Source organism: Acipenser ruthenus, unplaced genomic scaffold (assembly GCF_902713425.1).
Source record: "Acipenser ruthenus unplaced genomic scaffold, fAciRut3.2 maternal haplotype, whole genome shotgun sequence".
Classification (NCBI taxonomy): domain Eukaryota; kingdom Metazoa; phylum Chordata; class Actinopteri; order Acipenseriformes; family Acipenseridae; genus Acipenser; species Acipenser ruthenus.
In genome coordinates, this window is record NW_026708236.1 from 15,001 (window position 1) to 34,770 (window position 19,770).

At 54.4% G+C, this 19,770-nt stretch overlaps 1 protein-coding gene across 1 annotated transcript in view; it reads right to left on the reverse strand.

The window, feature by feature from the left end:
* The window catches only part of LOC131730374 (autophagy-related protein 2 homolog A-like), a 34,907-nt gene that overhangs the window by 13,346 nt on the left and 1,791 nt on the right, over positions 1 to 19,770 (reverse strand). Inside the window, 18 exon segments of the mRNA XM_059020453.1 lie at positions 509 to 636; positions 2,980 to 3,122; positions 4,000 to 4,162; positions 8,345 to 8,447; positions 10,165 to 10,408; positions 10,564 to 10,734; positions 11,245 to 11,343; positions 11,471 to 11,621; positions 11,996 to 12,278; positions 12,579 to 12,663; positions 13,106 to 13,245; positions 13,686 to 13,856; positions 14,070 to 14,169; positions 14,647 to 14,796; positions 15,464 to 15,605; positions 16,507 to 16,609; positions 16,746 to 16,895; positions 17,302 to 17,464. Of these exon segments, the coding sequence (XP_058876436.1) occupies positions 509 to 636; positions 2,980 to 3,122; positions 4,000 to 4,162; positions 8,345 to 8,447; positions 10,165 to 10,408; positions 10,564 to 10,734; positions 11,245 to 11,343; positions 11,471 to 11,621; positions 11,996 to 12,278; positions 12,579 to 12,663; positions 13,106 to 13,245; positions 13,686 to 13,856; positions 14,070 to 14,169; positions 14,647 to 14,796; positions 15,464 to 15,605; positions 16,507 to 16,609; positions 16,746 to 16,895; positions 17,302 to 17,464 (2,689 nt within the window).

Here is a 19,770-nt window from a genome sequence, read left to right on the forward strand (position 1 = left end):
ACCCAGCGTGTGTGTGCGTGTGTGTGTGTGAGAGTGTGTGTCTGTCAGTATGTGTGTGTGTGTGTGTGTGTGTGTGCGTGCGTATGTGTGTGCGTGTGTCTTTGTGTGCAAGTCTCTCCCTCAGAGTCTCTCTCTATGTCTCACCCTCTCTCAGCGTCTCACACTCTCTCTCCCACTGTCTCTCACTCTCTCCCAGCGTCTCTCTCCATGTCTCACTCTCTCTCAGCGTCTCACACTCTCTCTCCCACTGTCTCTCACTCTCTCCCAGAGTCTCTCTCTATGTCTCACCCTCTCTCAGCGTCTCACACTCTCTCTCCCACTGTCTCTCACTCTCTCCCAGCGTCTCTCTCTATGTCTCACCCTCTCTCAGCGTCTCACACTCTCTCTCCCACTGTCTCTCACTCTCTCCCAGAGTCTCTCTCTATGTCTCACCCTCTCTCAGCGTCTCACACTCTCTCTCCCACTGTCTCTCACTCTCTCCCAGCGTCTCTCTCCATGTCTCACTCACCCAGCTGGAAGGCTGACTTGCACATGCGGAAGGTGTCCGTCTGTCCCGTCAGTCGGGGGGACAGTTCGGGGGGTCCCCCGGGCTGCGGCGGGGCGCTCGGCTCCCACATCAGGAGGTCGTTGTTGATCCTGGGGGGAGGGGTGGGGGGGGGGGGGTTAGTTTGTACAGTGAAGTTCAGACGGGGTTTCATGTTCACTCAGAGCCGCCTCGCGGAGTTGAGGAAGAACGGCAGAGCTTCAATAATGAGCATCACACAGCCTCTGAGAGTCTGTGTGTGTGTGTGTGTGTGTGTGTGTGTGTGTCTGTGTGTGTGTGTGTGTGTCTGTCTGTCTATCTCTCTGTGTCAGTGTGTGTGTCTGTGTGTGTGTGTGTCTATCTGTCTATCTCTCTGTGTCAGTGTGTGTGTGTGTGTGTGTGTGTGTCTGTGTGTGTGTGTGTGTGTGTCTGTCTGTCTATCTCTCTGTGTCAGTGTGTGTGTGTGTGTGTGTGTGTCTGTGTGTGTGTGTGTGTGTGTCTGTCTGTCTATCTCTCTGTGTCAGTGTGTGTGTCTGTGTGTGTGTGTGTGTCTGTCTGTCTATCTCTCTGTCTGTGTTTCTCTATCTCTGTTTCTCTCTCTATCTCTCTGTACCTCACTCTCTCTCTCTCTCTCTGTGTGTGTGTGTGTGTGTGTGTGTGTCTGTCTGTATCTCTCTCTCTGTCTGTGTTTCTCTATCTCTCTGTTTCTCTCTCTATCTCTCTGTACCTCACTCTCTCTCTCTCTCTCTGTGTGTGTGTGTGTGTGTGTGTGTGTGTCTGTCTGTATCTCTCTCTCTGTCTGTGTTTCTCTATCTCTCTGTTTCTCTCTATCTCTCTGTACCTCACTCTCTCTCTCTCTCTCTGTGTGTGTGTGTGTGTGTGTGTGTGTGTCTGTCTGTATCTCTCTCTCTGTCTGTGTTTCTCTATCTCTCTGTTTCTCTCTCTATCTCTCTGTACCTCACTCTCTCTCTCTCTCTCTCTGTGTGTGTGTGTGTGTGTGTGTGTGTGTGTGTGTCTGTCTGTATCTCTCTCTCTGTCTGTGTTTCTCTATCTCTCTGTTTCTCTCTCTATCTCTCTGTACCTCACTCAATTCAATTCAATTCAATTCAATTCAAAAATGCTTTATTGGCATGACGAGAGCGCTCAGGTATTGCCAAAGCTTTTATAATACAAAACAGAAATAATAAAACGGAAATACAATTACAGAACCTAACAAACACAAAAAAACATTGTTCCCTTCCCTTTGAACAATATAATAACTCCCTCCCTCCTCATCAACAGTAACCCCTGGTCATGTATGCAGGGTGTCACACACTGTCCCTCAGGTTGTGGCAGGCAGACACATACTGTGCTGCTAGATTTGCAGTTCGCTCCTCCTCTCCTAGAAGGATGGGGATTTTACTCGAAATGGAGAGGAGGTTAAACTCTGCCATTTGTTTTTTGAATTGGGGGATATATCTCTCCTGTATCTCTGTGTATTTTGAGCAGGACAACAGGAAGTGCATTTCTGTCTCTACCTCTCCCAGATCACAGTGACCGCACAGCCTTTTTTCTTTGGCAATCCAGGTTTTTTTGTGCCGGCCAGTTTCGATGGCCAGGCTGTGGTCACTGAGTCTGTACTTGGTCAGGATCTGTCTATGTTTTGTGTTTTTGACCCTGACCAGATATTCTGCCAGGGTAAATTCTTTTTTTAGGGCCAGATAGCATTGTAATTTATTGTGTGATTCAATTTCGTTATTCCAATGTACTTTATAATTGTTTTCCAGACTTAGATTAATTTGTTTCATTTTTTGTGCTGGGAGTTTTTTGTTGGTGGTGTTCTGAAGCTCGCTGGTATTAATTTGACTTATTTGGCTGAGCTTCAGTACCATTCTACTGAGGGGATTCTCTTGTGGGGGCTGTGAGCAGCTCCGCAGTGCAGTGTGGTGGTAGGACTGCGGATCAGCCTGCTGTAGATGGACCCAGTAGTTGAGCGCTCGTTTCTGTATGGAGTGGAGTAAGGGGAACCGGCCCAATTCAGCCCTGCAAGCGCTATTGGCTGCACTCCTGTGAACCTGCAGGAGGTGTTTACAGAATTCCAGATGGAAATTCTCTATGGGGCTTTGATCCCATTTTTTATAATCAGGGTTCATAAGGGGACCCCATACTTCACTACCATACAGAAGGATTGGCTTTATTATGCTGTCGAAAATTTTTAGCCAAATTTTTATTGGTGGTTTAATTTTGTATAGCCGATTGTGTGTGTGTGTGTGTGTGTGTGTGTGTCTGTCTGTCTGTATCTCTCTCTCTGTCTGTGTTTCTCTATCTCTCTGTTTCTCTCTCTATCTCTCTGTACCTCACTCTCTCTCTCTCTCTGTGTGTGTGTGTGTGTGTGTGTGTGTGTGTGTGTGTGTCTGTCTGTATCTCTCTCTGTGTCTGTGTTTCTCTCTCTCTCTGTGTATAGAGGCTGTACTAACCTGTTGTAGATGCTGCTGTACAGCCCCTTGCTGGGCAGCAGCAGGTGGACGCTGGGCAGGGTCAGCTCCACTACACACTGGGAGCAGGACAGCGTCTTTGACTGGAACTGGGCCATCTCCTCGGGGTCTCCCGGGATCACCATCTGAACACACACAACCGGGTCAGAACCGCCCTCACAGCACTGTGACACAGTGACAGCATGGGGAAGCACAGAGAGGTGTCGCAAAGCATAGGGAAGCATTGTAAAGCACAGAGAGGTCTGGTAAAGCATAGGGAAGCATTGTAAAGCACAGAGAGGTCTGCGAAAGCATAGGGAAGCATTGTAAAGCACAGAGAGGTCTGGTAAAGCATAGGGAAGCATTGTAAAGCACAGATAGGTCTGGTAAAGCATAGGGAAGTATTGTAAAGCACAGAGAGGTCTGGTAAAGCATAGGGAAGCATTGTAAAGCACAGAGAGGTCTGGTAAAGCATAGGGAAGCATTGTAAAGCACAGAGAGGTCTGGTAAAGCATAGGGAAGCATTGTAAAGCACAGAGAGGTCTGGTAAAGCACAGGGAAGCATTGTAAAGCACAGAGAGGTCTGCGAAAGCATAGGGAAGCATTGTAAAGCACAGAGAGGTCTGGTAAAGCACAGGGAAGCATTGTAAAGCACAGAGAGGTCTGCTAAAGCATAGGGAAGTATTGTAAAGCACAGAGAGGTCTGGTAAAGCATAGGGAAGCATTGTAAAGCACAGAGAGGTCTGGTAAAGCATAGGGAAGCATTGTAAAGCACAGAGAGGTCTGGTAAAGCATAGGGAAGCATTGTAAAGCACAGAGAGGTCTGGTAAAGCATAGGGAAGCATTGTAAAGCACAGAGAGGTCTGGTAAAGCATAGGGAAGCATTGTAAAGCACAGAGAGGTCTGGTAAAGCATAGGGGAGCATTGTAAAGCACAGAGAGGTCTGGTAAAGCATAGGGAAGCACTGTCAGTGTTTCAGGGTTTCGGAGTGTCAGGGTGTCAGGGTTCGTGTTCCTCTCTCACCTCCTCCGTCTCGAACATGGTTCTCTTGGAGCTGAACGGGGAGCTCTCCGGCTGCCTCAGCTCACAGGGGCTCTCCACCGAACCCAGGTCCAGCTCCGCGCTCCTCTCCAGCACAGACTCCCAGTCCGGGGGGCCAGGATCCGGGTTCAGGGTCACCACGATCCTGGAGAAAAGCATACCGGACACCCCCCTCATTAACACAGCGGACACACCCCTCATTAACACAGCGGACACACCCCCCTCATTAACACAGCGGACACCCCCCTCATTAACACAGCGGACACACCCCCCTCATTAACACAGCGGACACCCCCCTCATTAACACAGCGGACACCCCCCCCTCATTAACACAGCGGACACACCCCCCTCATTAACACAGCGGACACACCCCCCTCATTAACACAGCGGGGACACACCCCTCATTAACACAGCGGACACACCCCTCATTAACACAGCGGACACACCCCCTCATTAACACAGCGGACACCCCCCTCATTAACACAGCGGACACCCCCCCCTCATTAACACAGCGGACACCCCCCCCTCATTAACACAGCGGGGACACACCCCTCATTAACACAGCGGACACACCCCTCATTAACACAGCGGACACACCCCCTCATTAACACAGCGGACACACACCCCTCATTAACACAGCGGACACACCCCTCATTAACACAGCGGACACACCCCCTCATTAACACAGCGGACACACACCCCTCATTAACACAGCGGACACACCCCTTCATTAACACAGCGGACACACCCCCTCATTAACACAGCGGACACACACCCCTTCATTAACACAGCGGACACACCCCTTCATTAACACAGCGGACACACCCCCTCATTAACACAGCGGACACACACCCCTTCATTAACACAGCGGACACGTCCCTCATTAACACAGCGGACACACCCCTCATTAACACAGCGGACACACCCCCTCATTAACACAGCGGACACACACCCCTCATTAACACAGCGGACACACCCCTTCATTAACACAGCGGACACACACCCCTTCATTAACACAGCGGACACGTCCCTCATTAACACAGCGGACACACCCCCTCATTAACACAGCGGACACCCCCCCCTCATTAACACAGCGGGGACACACCCCTCATTAACACAGCGGACACGTCCCTCATTAACACAGCGGACACACCCCTCATTAACACAGCGGACACACCCCCTCATTAACACAGCGGACACACACCCCTCATTAACACAGCGGACACACCCCTCATTAACACAGCGGACACACCCCCTCATTAACACAGCGGACACACACCCCTCATTAACACAGCGGACACACACCCCTCATTAACACAGCGGACACCCCCCTCATTAACACAGCGGACACACCCCCCTCATTAACACAGCGGACACACCCCTTCATTAACACAGCGGACACACACCCCTTCATTAACACAGCGGACACACCCCTTCATTAACACAGCGGACACACCCCCTCATTAACACAGCGGACACACACCCCTTCATTAACACAGCGGACACGTCCCTCATTAACACAGCGGACACACCCCTCATTAACACAGCGGACACGTCCCTCATTAACACAGCGGACACACACCCCCTCATTAACACAGCGGACACACCCCCTCATTAACACAGCGGACACGTCCCTCATTAACACAGCGGACACACCCCTCATTAACACAGCGGACACACACCCCTCATTAACACAGCGGACACACACCCCCTCATTAACACAGCGGACACACCCCCTCATTAACACAGCGGACACGTCCCTCATTAACACAGCGGACACACCCCTCATTAACACAGCGGACACACACCCCTCATTAACACAGCGGACACACCCCCTCATTAACACAGCGGACACGTCCCTCATTAACACAGCGGACACACACCCCTCATTAACACAGCGGACACACACCCCTCATTAACACAGCGGACACACCCCTCATTAACACAGCGGACACACCCCTCATTAACACAGCGGACACACACCCCCTCATTAACACAGCGGACACACCCCCTCATTAACACAGCGGACACACCCCCTCATTAACACAGCGGACACACACCCCTCATTAACACAGCGGACACACCCCCTCATTAACACAGCGGGGACACACCCCTCATTAACACAGCGGACACACCCCTCATTAACACAGCGGACACACCCCTCATTAACACAGCGGACACACACCCCTCATTAACACAGCGGACACGTCCCTCATTAACACAGCGGACACACCCCCCTCATTAACACAGCGGACACACCCCTCATTAACACAGCGGACACACCCCTTCATTAACACAGCGGACACACCCCTTCATTAACACAGCGGACACACACCCCTCATTAACACAGCGGACACCCCCCTCATTAACACAGCGGGGACACACCCCTCATTAACACAGCGGACACACCCCTCATTAACACAGCGGACACACCCCTCATTAACACAGCGGACACACCCCTCATTAACACAGCGGACACACACCCCTCATTAACACAGCGGACACACACCCCTCATTAACACAGCAGACACGTCCCTCATTAACACAGCGGACACACCCCCCTCATTAACACAGCGGACACGTCCCTCATTAACACAGCGGACACACACCCCTTCATTAACACAGCGGACACACCCCCCTCATTAACACAGCGGACACACCCCTCATTAACACAGCGGACACCCCCCTCATTAACACAGCGGACACCCCCCTCATTAACACAGCGGACACGTCCCTCATTAACACAGCGGACACCCCCCTCATTAACACAGCGGGGACACACCCCCTCATTAACACAGCGGACACACCCCTCATTAACACAGCGGACACACACCCCTCATTAACACAGCGGACACACACCCCTCATTAACACAGCGGACACACCCCTCATTAACACAGCGGACACACCCCCCTCATTAACACAGCGGACACACCCCTCATTAACACAGCGGACACACCCCTCATTAACACAGCGGACACACACCCCTCATTAACACAGCGGACACACCCCCCTCATTAACACAGCGGACACACCCCTCATTAACACAGCGGACACACCCCCCTCATTAACACAGCGGACACACACCCCTCATTAACACAGCGGACACACCCCCTCATTAACACAGCGGACACACCCCCCTCATTAACACAGCGGGGACACACCCCTCATTAACACAGCGGACACGTCCCTCATTAACACAGCGGACACACCCCCCTCATTAACACAGCGGACACACACCCCTCATAAACACAGCGGACACACCCCCCTCATTAACACAGCGGACACACACCCCTCATTAACACAGCGGACACACCCCTCATTAACACAGCGGACACACACCCCTCATTAACACAGCGGACACACCCCCCTCATTAACACAGCGGACACACCCCCCTCATTAACACAGCGGACACACACCCCTCATTAACACAGCGGACACACCCCTCATTAACACAGCGGACACACACCCCTCATTAACACAGCGGACACACACCCCTCATTAACACAGCGGACACACCCCCCTCATTAACACAGCGGACACACACCCCTCATTAACACAGCGGACACGTCCCTCATTAACACAGCGGACACGTCCCTCATTAACACAGCGGACACACACCCCTCATTAACACAGCGGACACACCCCCCTCATTAACACAGCGGACACACACCCCTCATTAACACAGCGGACACACCCCTCATTAACACAGCGGACACGTCCCTCATTAACACAGCGGACACGTCCCTCATTAACACAGCGGACACGTCCCTCATTAACACAGCGGACACACCCCTCATTAACACAGCGGACACACACCCCTCATTAACACAGCGGACACACACCCCTCATTAACACAGCGGACACGTCCCTCATTAACACAGCGGACACGTCCCTCATTAACACAGCGGACACACCCCTCATTAACACAGCGGACACACACCCCTCATTAACACAGCGGACACACACCCCTCATTAACACAGCGGACACGTCCCTCATTAACACAGCGGACACACCCCTCATTAACACAGCGGACACACACCCCTCATTAACACAGCGGACACACCCCTCATTAACACAGCGGACACACCCCCCTCATTAACACAGCGGACCCCCCCCTCATTAACACAGCGGACACACCCCTCATTAACACAGCGGACACACCCCCCTCATTAACACAGCGGACACACACCCTTATTCACACAGGATGGGAATAAGACTCCCATTGTATAGCAGTTTGATCCAGTCCTGGTTTTCCTACATGTTTAATCGTGCTCTTGTTTGAACCCGGGTCTGGTGCTGCTGTCCCAATGGGGCCCGTACTCACTTGGGGTTCTGGTACCGCTTGCCTGGGCCCCTCCACTGGGGGTCCACTGTCTTCTGAACTCTGAGACAAGAGTGAGACACCTTCTCAGCATCCCGATACACTCCTGAGAGAGACAGGGGGACAAGGGACAGCGGGACACTATCAGGGTCTAGCGCTGTATATTATAAAGACATTTCAGAGGGCTGGATCGCATCGATATCAGGGTCTAGCGCTGTATATTATAAAGACATTTCAGAGGGCTGGATCGCATTACTATCAGGGTCTAGCGCTGTATATTATAAAGACATTTCAGAGGGCTGGATCGCATCGATATCAGGGTCTAGCGCTGTATATTATAAAGACATTTCAGAGGGCTGGATCGGATCACTATCAGGGTCTAGCGCTGTATATTATAAAGACATTTCAGAGGGCTGGATCGCATCGATATCAGGGTCTAGTGCTGTATATTATAAAGACATTTCAGAGGGCTGGATCGCATCGATATCAGGGTCTAGCGCTGTATATTATAAAGACATTTCAGAGGGCTGGATCGCATCTATCAGGGTCTAGTGCTGTATATTATAAAGACATTTCAGAGTGCTGGATCGCATCAATATCAGGGTCTAGTGCTGTATATTATAAAGACATTTCAGAGGGCTGGATCGCATCAATATCAGGGTCTAGCGCTGTATATTATAAAGACATTTCAGAGGGCTGGATCGGATCACTATCAGGGTCTAGCGCTGTATATTATAAAGACATTTCAGAGGGCTGGATCGCATCAATATCAGGGTCTAGTGCTGTATATTATAAAGACATTTCAGAGGGCTGGATCGCATCACTATCAGGGTCTAGCGCTGTATATTATAAAGACATTTCAGAGGGCTGGATCGCATCGATATCAGGGTCTAGTGCTGTATATTATAAAGACATTTCAGAGGGCTGGATCGCATCAATTTCAGGGTCTAGCGCTGTATATTATAAAGACATTTCAGAGGGCTGGATCGCATCGATATCAGGGTCTAGTGCTGTATATTATAAAGACATTTCAGAGGGCTGGATCGCATCAATATCAGGGTCTAGTGCTGTATATTATAAAGACATTTCAGAGGGCTGGATCGCATCAATATCAGGGTCTAGTGCCGTATATTATAAAGACATTTCAGAGGGCTGGATCGCATCATTATCATGGTCTAGCGCTGTATATTATAAAGACATTTCAGAGGGCTGGATCGCATCGATATCAGGGTCTAGCGCTGTATATTATAAAGACATTTCAGAGGGCTGGATCGCATCAATATCAGGGTCTAGTGCTGTATATTATAAAGACATTTCAGAGGGCTGGATCGCATCGATATCAGGGTCTAGCGCTGTATATTATAAAGACATTTCAGAGGGCTGGATCGCATCGATATCAGGGTCTAGTGCTGTATATTATAAAGACATTTCAGAGGGCTGGATCGCATCGATATCAGGGTCTAGTGCTGTATATTATAAAGACATTTCAGAGGGCTGGATCGCATCGATATCAGGGTCTAGCGCTGTATATTATAAAGACATTTCAGAGGGCTGGATCGCATCACTATCAGGGTCTAGCGCTGTATATTATAAAGACATTTCAGAGGGCTGGATCGCATCACTATCAGGGTCTAGCGCTGTATATTATAAAGACATTTCAGAGGGCTGGATCACATCACTATCAGGGTCTAGCGCTGTATATTATAAAGACATTTCAGAGGGCTGGATCGCATCTGAAATCGTGTCCCTGTTAATATGGGATTATGTGGTGACCCTATGAAGGCGTTCCAGTCTGCACTGGGAAGAATGGGAGTCTCCATTACCGTGCAGGTCAGTGAAACTGGTCTCCACCCTGAGAGGTCCGCTGGTGCCACTGGCCTGGGTCTGCAGGTCCAGCTCGCTGAAGTCCAGAAGCAGAACTTCCTCTCGAACCTCCTTGTGGGTCCAGTGGCGCCGCTCTGGTCCGGTTCTGAGGTCCGGGACGGGGAACTGGAGCTGGAGCAGGGCCCGCGGGGAGCGCAGACGCAGAGAGGAGAGCTCGTCAGAACAGGGGGGGGCGCCAGACACCTGGGGAGGGAGAGAGAGAGAGAGAGCGAGAGAGATCAGAGAGGGGAGAAGAAAATCATCCGATAGATTATTAATAAGCGGGGTGGGGGGTAACACTGAAGCTGGCTTGTCTGAACTGGTCTTGCGGCGGTCACTGGTCTGACTGGGAGCCGTACCTCGCTGGGAAGGCCAGTCCGGGGATCGGGATCTCCCCTCCCGGATTTTCCTAGAACCCGGATTATGGCATCGAGCCGGTCCAGGATTCCCAGGTCGATCTCGGAGGAGAACTCCGAGAGTTCGATGAACACGTCGCTCGCCCGCTTCACTGAGGGAGGCTTCCGAGAGCTCTGAGAAACAGGAGGGAGAGAGTTAATTCATTGTGTGTGTGTGTGTGTGTGCGCTCTGAGAAACAGGAAGGAGAGGGTTAATTCAGTGTGTGTGTGTGTGTGTCTCTCTCTCTCTCTCTCTATCTCTCTCTCGCAGCACTCTCTGTGTGTGTAGTGGATCTGGGTTAGGGTTAGGGTGTGTATCTCAGTCTCTCTCTCTCTCTCAGTGTGTAGTGGATCTGGGTTAGGGTTAGGGTGTGTATCTCAGTCTCTCTCTCTCTCTCAGTGTGTAGTGGATCTGGGTTAGGGTTAGGGTGTGTATCTCAGTCTCTCTCTCTCTCTCTCTCAGTGTGTAGTGGATCTGGGTTAGGGTTAGGGTGTGTATCTCAGTCTCTCTCTCTCTCTCAGTGTGTAGTGGATCTGGGTTAGGGTGTGTATCTCAGTCTCTCTCTCTCTCTCAGTGTGTAGTGGATCTGGGTTAGGGTTAGGGTGTGTATCTCAGTCTCTCTCTCTCTCTCTCTCTCTCTCTACCTTCCTCCCGCAGCACTCTCTCAGTGTGTAGTGGATCTGGGCGCACGGTTTCACAGTCGACCCGATAGAAAAGGCACCGGTATTCTGGAAGAGCAGCACCTGCAGAGAGACAGACAGGGGGACAGTGAGACAGACAGAGAGACAGAGAGTTATAGCAAAACTGCTGGACAGTGTGGCAGACAGAGGGACAGGGTTCCAGCAAGGCAGTCAGACGGAGGGGTGTTACCTGTGTGTATTGGGGTCCCCCCGCGGCCCCCTCTTTCCACAGGCACTCCAGCACCTCCAGTTTGCTGAAGGACAGGTCAGCACAGAGCTCCTGCACCCCCGGGCTCCCCCATCGCTGCTCACAGACCAGCTGCACTGCGGAGCCCGTCACCCTGAGAGAGATCAATCACACTGATTAGAGAGACACAGGATCAATCACACTGATCAGAGAGGCACAGGATCAATCACACTGATCAGAGAGGCACAGGATCAATCACAATGATCAGAGAGACCCACAGGATCAATCACACTGATCAGAGAGGCACAGGATCAATCACAATGATCAGAGAGACCCACAGGATCAATCACACTGATCAGAGAGGCACAGGATCAATCACAATGATCAGAGAGACCCACAGGATCAATCACAATGATCAGAGAGACCCACAGGATCAATCACACTGATCAGAGAGACCCACAGGATCAATCACACTGATCAGAGAGGCACAGGATCAATCACACTGATGGACAGGCTGTCTCTCAGTACCTGAGGTGTGAGTGTGGACAGGCTCTCTGGAACTGTTGTCTCAGTGGTTCGAAGTCCCTCCCGCTGAACGCAGCGTCCTTGAAGAAGTCGAGCTCCCCGAAGAACCGCCGCGACACCTCGGCCAATGGGAGCGCCACGTCGGGGCCGTGTGACCCTGGCCGGCCAATCGGGGGCTCCGCGGGGTCCTGCTGCAGCACGGTGAGCGTCAGACCCCCGATCGATAGCCTCAGCAGAGCCTCGGTCTTCAGAGTCTCCACCAGGGGGCGCTGGGGAGGGGGCTTGCCTGAGGACACCAGGGGGAGACTGGTCAGGGCTGGGGACGAGACTCCTGCTGCACAGCAGTGTGATCCAGTCCTGGTTTCACTGGGAGTTTAATAATCAGACACACCTGAGCTTGTTAGCTAGACACACTGGGGGCTGATCAAGCTGGTAGCAGTAAAACCTGGACTGGATCACACCGCTGTGCTAGCACACTGGGGCTGATCAAGCTGGTAACAGTGAAACCTGGACTGGATCACACCGCTGTGCTAGCACACTGGGGCTGATCAAGCTGGTAGCAGTGAAACCTGGAATCCTCGCTCACCTGTGGGCCTCCCCAGGGGCTGCTGGCCGGGCAGGGGGGCTGTGAAGGGGGTCCCCTCAAACCGACAGGGGCTGCTCACCATCAGCTGAGGACAGGAGGAGAGAATCAGAGTGGAGGTCTCAGAGGAAGAGGGTTAGGGGAGGAGTCTCAGGGGAGGAGTCTCACAGGAAGAGGGTTAGGGAAGGAGTCTCAGGGGAGGAGTCTTAGGGGAGGAGTCTCACAGGAGAAGTATCAGGGGAGGAGTCTCACAGGAAGAGGGTTAGGGGAGGAGTCTCAGGGGAGGAGGGTTAGGGGAGGATCTCAGGGGAGGAGGGTTAGGGGAGGATCTCAGGGGAGGAGGGTTAGGGGAGGAGTCTTGGGGGAGGAGGGTTAGGGGAGGAGTGTCAGAGGAGGAGTCTCAGAGGAGGCAGGTTAGGGGAGGAGTCTTAGAGGAGGAGTCTCAGGGGAGGAGTCTCAGAGGAGGCGGGTTAGGGGAGGGGTCTTCAGGGGAGGTCTGGTTCGGACCGCGTCTCTCAGGACAGTCTTACCCCGGGTGCGAGGGAGGGGGGGGGCTGGCAGCTGCTGTAGTCGCTGTGCAGGGAGGAGTCGAGCGAGTCGGAGAGATCACTGACGGAGCGCAGAGAAGCAACGCTGCTGGAGAGGGCTGGGGCCATGGAGAAGAACATCTCTACAGAGAGAGGAGAGAGAGGGAGAGAGAGGGTGAGAACACATGAACATCTCTACAGAGAGAGGAGAGAGAACACATGAACATCTCTACAGAGAGAGGAGAGAGAGAGAACACATGAACATCTCTACAGAGAGAGGAGAGAGAGAGAACACATGAACATCTCTACAGAGAGAGGAGAGAGGGAGAGAGAGGGTGAGAACACATGAACATCTCTACAGAGAGAGAGAGAGAGAGAACACATGAACATCTCTACAGAGAGAGGAGAGAGGGAGAGAGAGGGTGAGAACACATGAACATCTCTACAGAGAGAGAGAGAGAGAGAACACATAAAAGAGAGGGAGAAGGTAAAGACAAGAAGGACAGAAGAGCTCCCTCTCTCCCTCCCCTCACCTCTGCTGTCCAGGCTGGTCAGCATGCAGGTCTCTCCCCCCTCCCCTCACCTCTACTGTCCAGGCTGGTCAGCGTGCAGGGCCCCCTCTCCTCCCCCTCTCTCCCCCTCCCCCTCTCCACTGCCTCTCCGCTCAGCTGCTTGTTCAGATCGTCCTCGATCAGCCGCAGGTCCTCCGAACCCAGGGGACGGCTCTTCCCTCCATCGGACAGGACCCCCGCCTCTGAGAGGACAGCGGGAGAGAGGGACAGAAGGGTTAGAGAGAGGGAGACAGGTTCTGTATTAGAAAACTCATAAGACAAATTATGAGACTGGGACATATCCTTTAAGACAGGGCAGGGTTACCCGTCACAAGGAGGGGGCGGGGTTACCTGCCTCAGGGGGCGGGGTTACATCTCTCAGGGGCGTGGTTACATGTCTCAGGGGGCGGAGTTACCTGTGGAGATGCTCAGTGCTGACAGCAGGTCAGTCAGGGGAGGGATCTGGTCGGGTGACAGCAGCAAGTGCAGGGAGCCCAGCTTACCATCCAGCTCCAACTGAGAGAGGAGAGGAGAGGAGAGGAGAGAGGGGGAGAGGAGAGGAGAGGAGAGAAGAGGAGAGGAGAGGAGAGAGAGGGGGAGAGGAGAGGAGAGGAGAGGAGAGGAGAGGAGAGGAGAGGAGAGGAGAGAGGAGAGGGGTAGAGAGGAGGAGGGGAGGAGAGAGAGAAGAGGGGAGGGGAGGAGAGGAGAGGGGGAGGGGGAGGAGAGGAGAAAGGGGAGAGAGGAGAGGAGAGGGGAGGAGAGAAGAGGGGAGGAGGGGGAGGAGAGAGAGAAGAGAGGAGGAGAGGGAGGAGAGGAGGGGAGGAGAGGAGGAGGGGAGGAGAGAGAAGAGGGGAGGGGGAGAGAGGAGAGGAGAGAGGTAAGGTCATGGGTTAATGATAACACAAACAGTGCTCACAACAATAATAATAATAATAATAATAATAATAATAATAATAATAATAATAATAATAGCAGCTGCAGTAGTTTCAGTACCTTGGGTCCGGGCAGCGCCTCGTTCTGTTTGATCTTCACTGTCATCTCCATGAACCCCGAGCAGCTCCCGATGAGCAGGGGGGGCTGTGGGGGGGCGGGGTCACCCCCCTCCCCCTCCCCCTCCCCCTCACTGCCAGAGCAGCCAGCGTCCTACACAGGGAGGAGGAGGGGACAGGTTACCTGCTGCACACAGGTGAGTGTACACTGCCTTCTGTACAGGGGTGTGTGTGTGTGTGTGTGTGTGTGTGTGTGTGTGTGTGTGTGTTACCTGCGTGCTCAGGTGTGTGTGTGTGTGTGTGTGTGTGTGTGTGTGTGTGTGTTACCTGCATGCTCAGGTGTGTGTGTGTGTGTGTGTGTGTGTGTGTGTGTTACCTGCATGCTCAGGTGTGTGTGTGTGTGTGTGTGTGTGTGTGTTACCTGCATGCTCAGGTGTGTGTGTGTGTGTGTGTGTGTGTGTGTGTGTGTGTGTGTGTGTGTGTGTTACCTGCGTGCTCAGGTGTGTGTGTGTGTGTTACCTGCGTGCTCAGGTGTGTGTGTGTGTGTGTTACCTGCGTGCTCAGGTGTGTGTGTGTGTGTTACCTGCGTGCTCAGGTGTGTGTGTGTGTGTGTGTGTGTGTGTGTGTGTGTTACCTGCGTGCTCAGGTGTGTGTGTGTGTGTGTGTGTGTGTGTGTGTGTGTTACCTGCATGCTCAGGTGTGTGTGTGTGTGTGTGTGTTACCTGCGTGCTCAGGTGTGTGTGTGTGTGTGTGTGTGTGTGTGTGTGTGTGTGTGTGTGTGTGTGTGTGTGTGTTACCTGCGTGCTCAGGTGTGTTGTTACCTGGCTGCCCGCAGTCCTCTCGTAGAGCAGCTGCACTCGGCTCAGCTGCAGGGTCTTGTGCAGGAAGGCGGGCGGCTGGTGGAGATCCACGGGGAGAGCCGGGCCGCACGAATCCTTCACTGCCTCGTCACAGTAATCCAGCCTGGGGGAGAGAGAGTGTGAGGGGGAGAGGAGGGGAAGAGGAGGGGGTGTGAGGGGGAGAGGAGGGGGAGAGGAGGGGGTGTGAGGGGGAGAAGAGGGGGAGAGGAGGGGGTGTGAGGGGGAGAGGAGGGGGAGAGGAGGGGGTGTGAGGGGGAGAAGAGGGGGAGAGGAGGGGGTGTGAGGGGGAGAGGAGGGGGAGAGGAGGGGGTGTGAGGGGGAGAAGAGGGGGAGAGGAGGGGGTGTGAGGGGGAGAGGAGGGGGTGTGAGGGGGAGAAGAGGGGGAGAGGAGGGGGTGTGAGGGGGAGAGGAGGGGGTGTGAGGGGGTGTGAGGGGGAGAGGAGGGGGAGAGGAGGGGGTGTGAGGGGGAGAGGAGGGGGTGTGAGGGGGAGAGGAGGGGGTGTGAGGGGGAGTGGAGGGGGAGAGGAGGGGGTGTGAGGGGGAGAAGAGGGGGAGAGGAGGGGGTGTGAGGGGGAGAGGAGGGGGAGAGGAGGGGGGTGTGAGGGGGAGAGGAGGGGGAGAGGAGGGGGTGTGAGGGGGAGAAGAGGGGGAGAGGAGGGGGTGTGAGGGGGAGAGGAGGGGGAGAGGAGGGGGTGTGAGGGGGAGAAGAGGGGGAGAGGAGGGGGTGTGAGGGGGAGAGGAGGGGGTGTGAGGGGGTGTGAGGGGGAGAGGAGGGGGAGAGGAGGGGGGTGTGAGGGGGAGTGGAGGGGGAGAGGAGGGGGTGTGAGGGGGAGTGGAGGGGGAGAGGAGGGGGTGTGAGGGGGAGAGGAGGGGGTGTGAGGGGGGGGGTGTGAGGGGGTGTGAGGAGGGGGTGTGAGGGGGTGTGAGGGGGAGAGGAGGGGGTGTGAGGGGGAGAGGAGGGGGTGGGGGTGATCGGGGTATTGATCAGGGTCCTGTCTCCTCACCTCTTGATGTGCACCTCGATTGCCACGCCCCTCTGCCCCCCCGCGGCGGTGTGCTCCACTCGCACCACCGTGTCCACAAACCGCAGCCGGATCCTGCGCAGCACTGGGGAGAGGGGGACAGAGTTACTCACGACACTCCCCCTCCCCCCTCCCCTCTCAACACTACACCTCCCTCTCCCCTCACAACCCTAACACTGCCTCTCCCCCTCTCCTCCTCCCTGTCCCGTCCCCCCCCTCACCGGTCTCGATGGTCTGGGCGAACATCTCGAGCCCCTCCAGGGGGTCGGGGGGCTCCTCCGGCTCCTCTGGGGGCTCCTTCAGGCACTCCTGAGCCAGCTGCATGCTGGAGGCCATACAGGAGGACCAGCCCTGAGAGTCCCAGCCCTGAGCTGAGAGAGGAGAGAGAGAGAGAGAGGAGAGAGAGGTTACTAGAATCACTGACACACACACACACACACACACACACTGAGACACATACAAGAGGACCAGCCCTGAGAGTCCCAGCCCTGAGCTGAGAGAGAGAGAGAGAGAGAGATTACCAGAATCAGTGACACACACACACAGACACACTCTGCGACACACACACACACACACACACAGACACACTCTGCGACACACACACAGACACACACACACACTGCGACACACACACACACACACACACACACACACACACACACTGAACCTCTCCATAGCTTGTGAGCTGCAGAAGGTCCTGAGGGGGTTTCATGAATCAGATCAGCTGTTCTCTGGGTGGCATGCTGCTGTGTACTGGTCCCAGTGGGCAGTACTTACTGGTGCGGTACTTGGGCCGGCAGGTGAGCTGCAGGCCGCTGATCTCCACGGTGCAGTTCTCAGTGACCAGCGCCGCCCACGGGATCGACACGGAGATGCTGCCCACGAACCCGTCCACCAACTCCAGAGGAGCCCCCATCGACTCCAACAACTCATTGACTGACTGAGGAGGGGAGAGGGGGAGAGGAGGGGGGAGAGGGGGGAGAGGAGAGGGGAGAGAGGAGAGAGGAGAGAGAGGAGATGAGAGAGAGAGGGGAGAGAGAGGAGGGGGGAGAGGGGGGAGAGGAGAGGGGGAGAGGAGATGAGAGAGAGAGGGGAGAGAGGGGGGAGAGGAGAGGAGGGAGAGGAGATGAGGGAGAGAGGGGAGAGAGGAGAGGAGGGAGAGGAGAGAGAGGAGGGGGAGAGGAGAGGGGGAGAGGAGATGAGGGAGAGGGAGAGAGGTGGGAGAGGAGAGGAGGGAGAGGAGGGGGAGAGGAGAGGAGGGAGAGGGGAGGGAGAGGAGAGGAGGAAGAGGAGATGAGGGAGAGAGGTGAGGAGAGGAGGGGAGAGAGGTGAGGAGAGGAGAGGAGGGGGAGAGAGGTGAGGAGAGGAGGGGAGAGAGGAGAGGAGAGGGGAGAGGAGAGAGGAGAGGAGGGGGAGAGAGGAGAGGAGAGGGGAGAGGAGAGAGGAGAGGAGGAAGAGGAGATGAGGGAGAGGGAGAGGGAGAGGGAGAGAGGTGAGGAGAGGAGGGGAGAGAGGTGAGGAGAGGAGGGGGAGAGAGGTGAGGAGAGGAGGGGAGAGAGGTGAGGAGAGGAGGGGGAGAGAGGTGAGGAGAGGAGGAGAGAGAGGAGAGGAGGGGGAGAAAGGTGAGGAGAGGAGGGGGAGAGAGGTGAGGAGAGGAGGGGAGAGAGGAGAGGAGAGGGGAGAGGAGAGGGGAGAGGAGAGAGGTGAGGAGAGGAGGGGAGAGAGGAGAGGAGAGGGGAGAGGAGAGGGGAGAGGAGAGAGGTGAGGAGAGGAGGGGAGAGGAGAGAGGTGAGGAGAGGAGGGGAGAGAGGAGAGGAGAGGGGAGAGGAGAGAGGAGAGGAGGGGGAGAGGAGAGGAGAGAGGAGAGGAGATGAGGGAGAGGGAGAGGGGAGAGAGAGAGGGAGAGAGGTGAGGAGGGGGAGAGAGGAGAGGAGAGGAGGGGGAGAGAGGAGAGGAGGGAGAGAGAGGGAGAGAGAGGAGGGGAGGGGAGAGGAGAGGAGGAAGAGGAGATGAGGGAGAGGGGGGAGAGGGAGAGAGAGAGAAAGAGGGGGAGAGAGGTGAGGAGAGGAGGGGGAGGAGGAGAGGTAGAGAGGAAGAGGAGAGAGGAGCAGGGAGGGAGAGAGAGAGAAGAGGGGGAGAGAAGAGGGGGAGGAGGGGGGAGAGAAGAGGGGGAGGAGGGGGAGGAAGGGGGGAGAGAAGAGGGGGAGGAGGGGGAGGAGGGGGGAGAGGAGAGAGACACACAGAGTGGAGAGAGAGGGAGGATGGGAGAGGGAGGATGGGAGAGAGAGAGAGAGGGAGAGAGAGAGAGATGTAATAAATGGGCACGCTGCTGAACTGCTTGATGAGTGGCGTGAGAGAGAGAGGCTGAACCCGTGGACAGGAATACCCTGGAGTCTGGTTTCAGTTTGAGTTTCATTTAGTAGAGCAGGCCTTTAAAATAATGTAACATTTCAAAACACACAGCTGACAGGTCACAAGATTCATTTAGAAAGAGAGACGCTGCTTCCGGTGATGATGATGAAGATGATGATGAAGTCGTTGTATTAGTATTATTACTACAGTTCGCTTACCCACGCGTGCAGGTGGATGTCAGTTATTATCAGTGTGATTATGCCGGCTCTGTGTTTGATATTGCGTGGAGGTGGTCGCGGCTCGCTTACCCACGCGTCCAGGTGGATGTCAGTTATTATCAGTGTGATTATGCCGGCTCTGTGTTTAATACTGCGTGGATGTGGTCGCGGCTCTCTTACCCACGCGTCCAGGTGGATGTCAGTTATTATCAGTGTGATTATGCCGGCTCTGTGTTTAATACTGCGTGGAGGTGGTCGCGGCTCTCTTACCCACGCGTGCAGGTGGATGTCAGTTATTATCAGTGTGATTATGCCGGCTCTGTGTTTAATACTGCGTGGAGGTGGTCGCGGCTCTCTTACCCACGCGTGCAGGTGGATGTCAGTTATTATCAGTGTGATTATGCCGGCTCTGTGTTTGATATTGCGTGGATGTGGTCGCGGCTCGCTTACCCACGCGTCCAGGTGGATGTCAGTTATTATCAGTGTGATTATGCCGGCTCTGTGTTTAATACTGCGTGGATGTGGTCGCGGCTCTCTTACCCACGCGTCCAGGTGGATGTCAGTTATTATCAGTGTGATTATGCCGGCTCTGTGTTTAATACTGCGTGGAGGTGGTCGCGGCTCTCTTACCCACGCGTGCAGGTGGATGTCAGTTATTATCAGTGTGATTATGCCG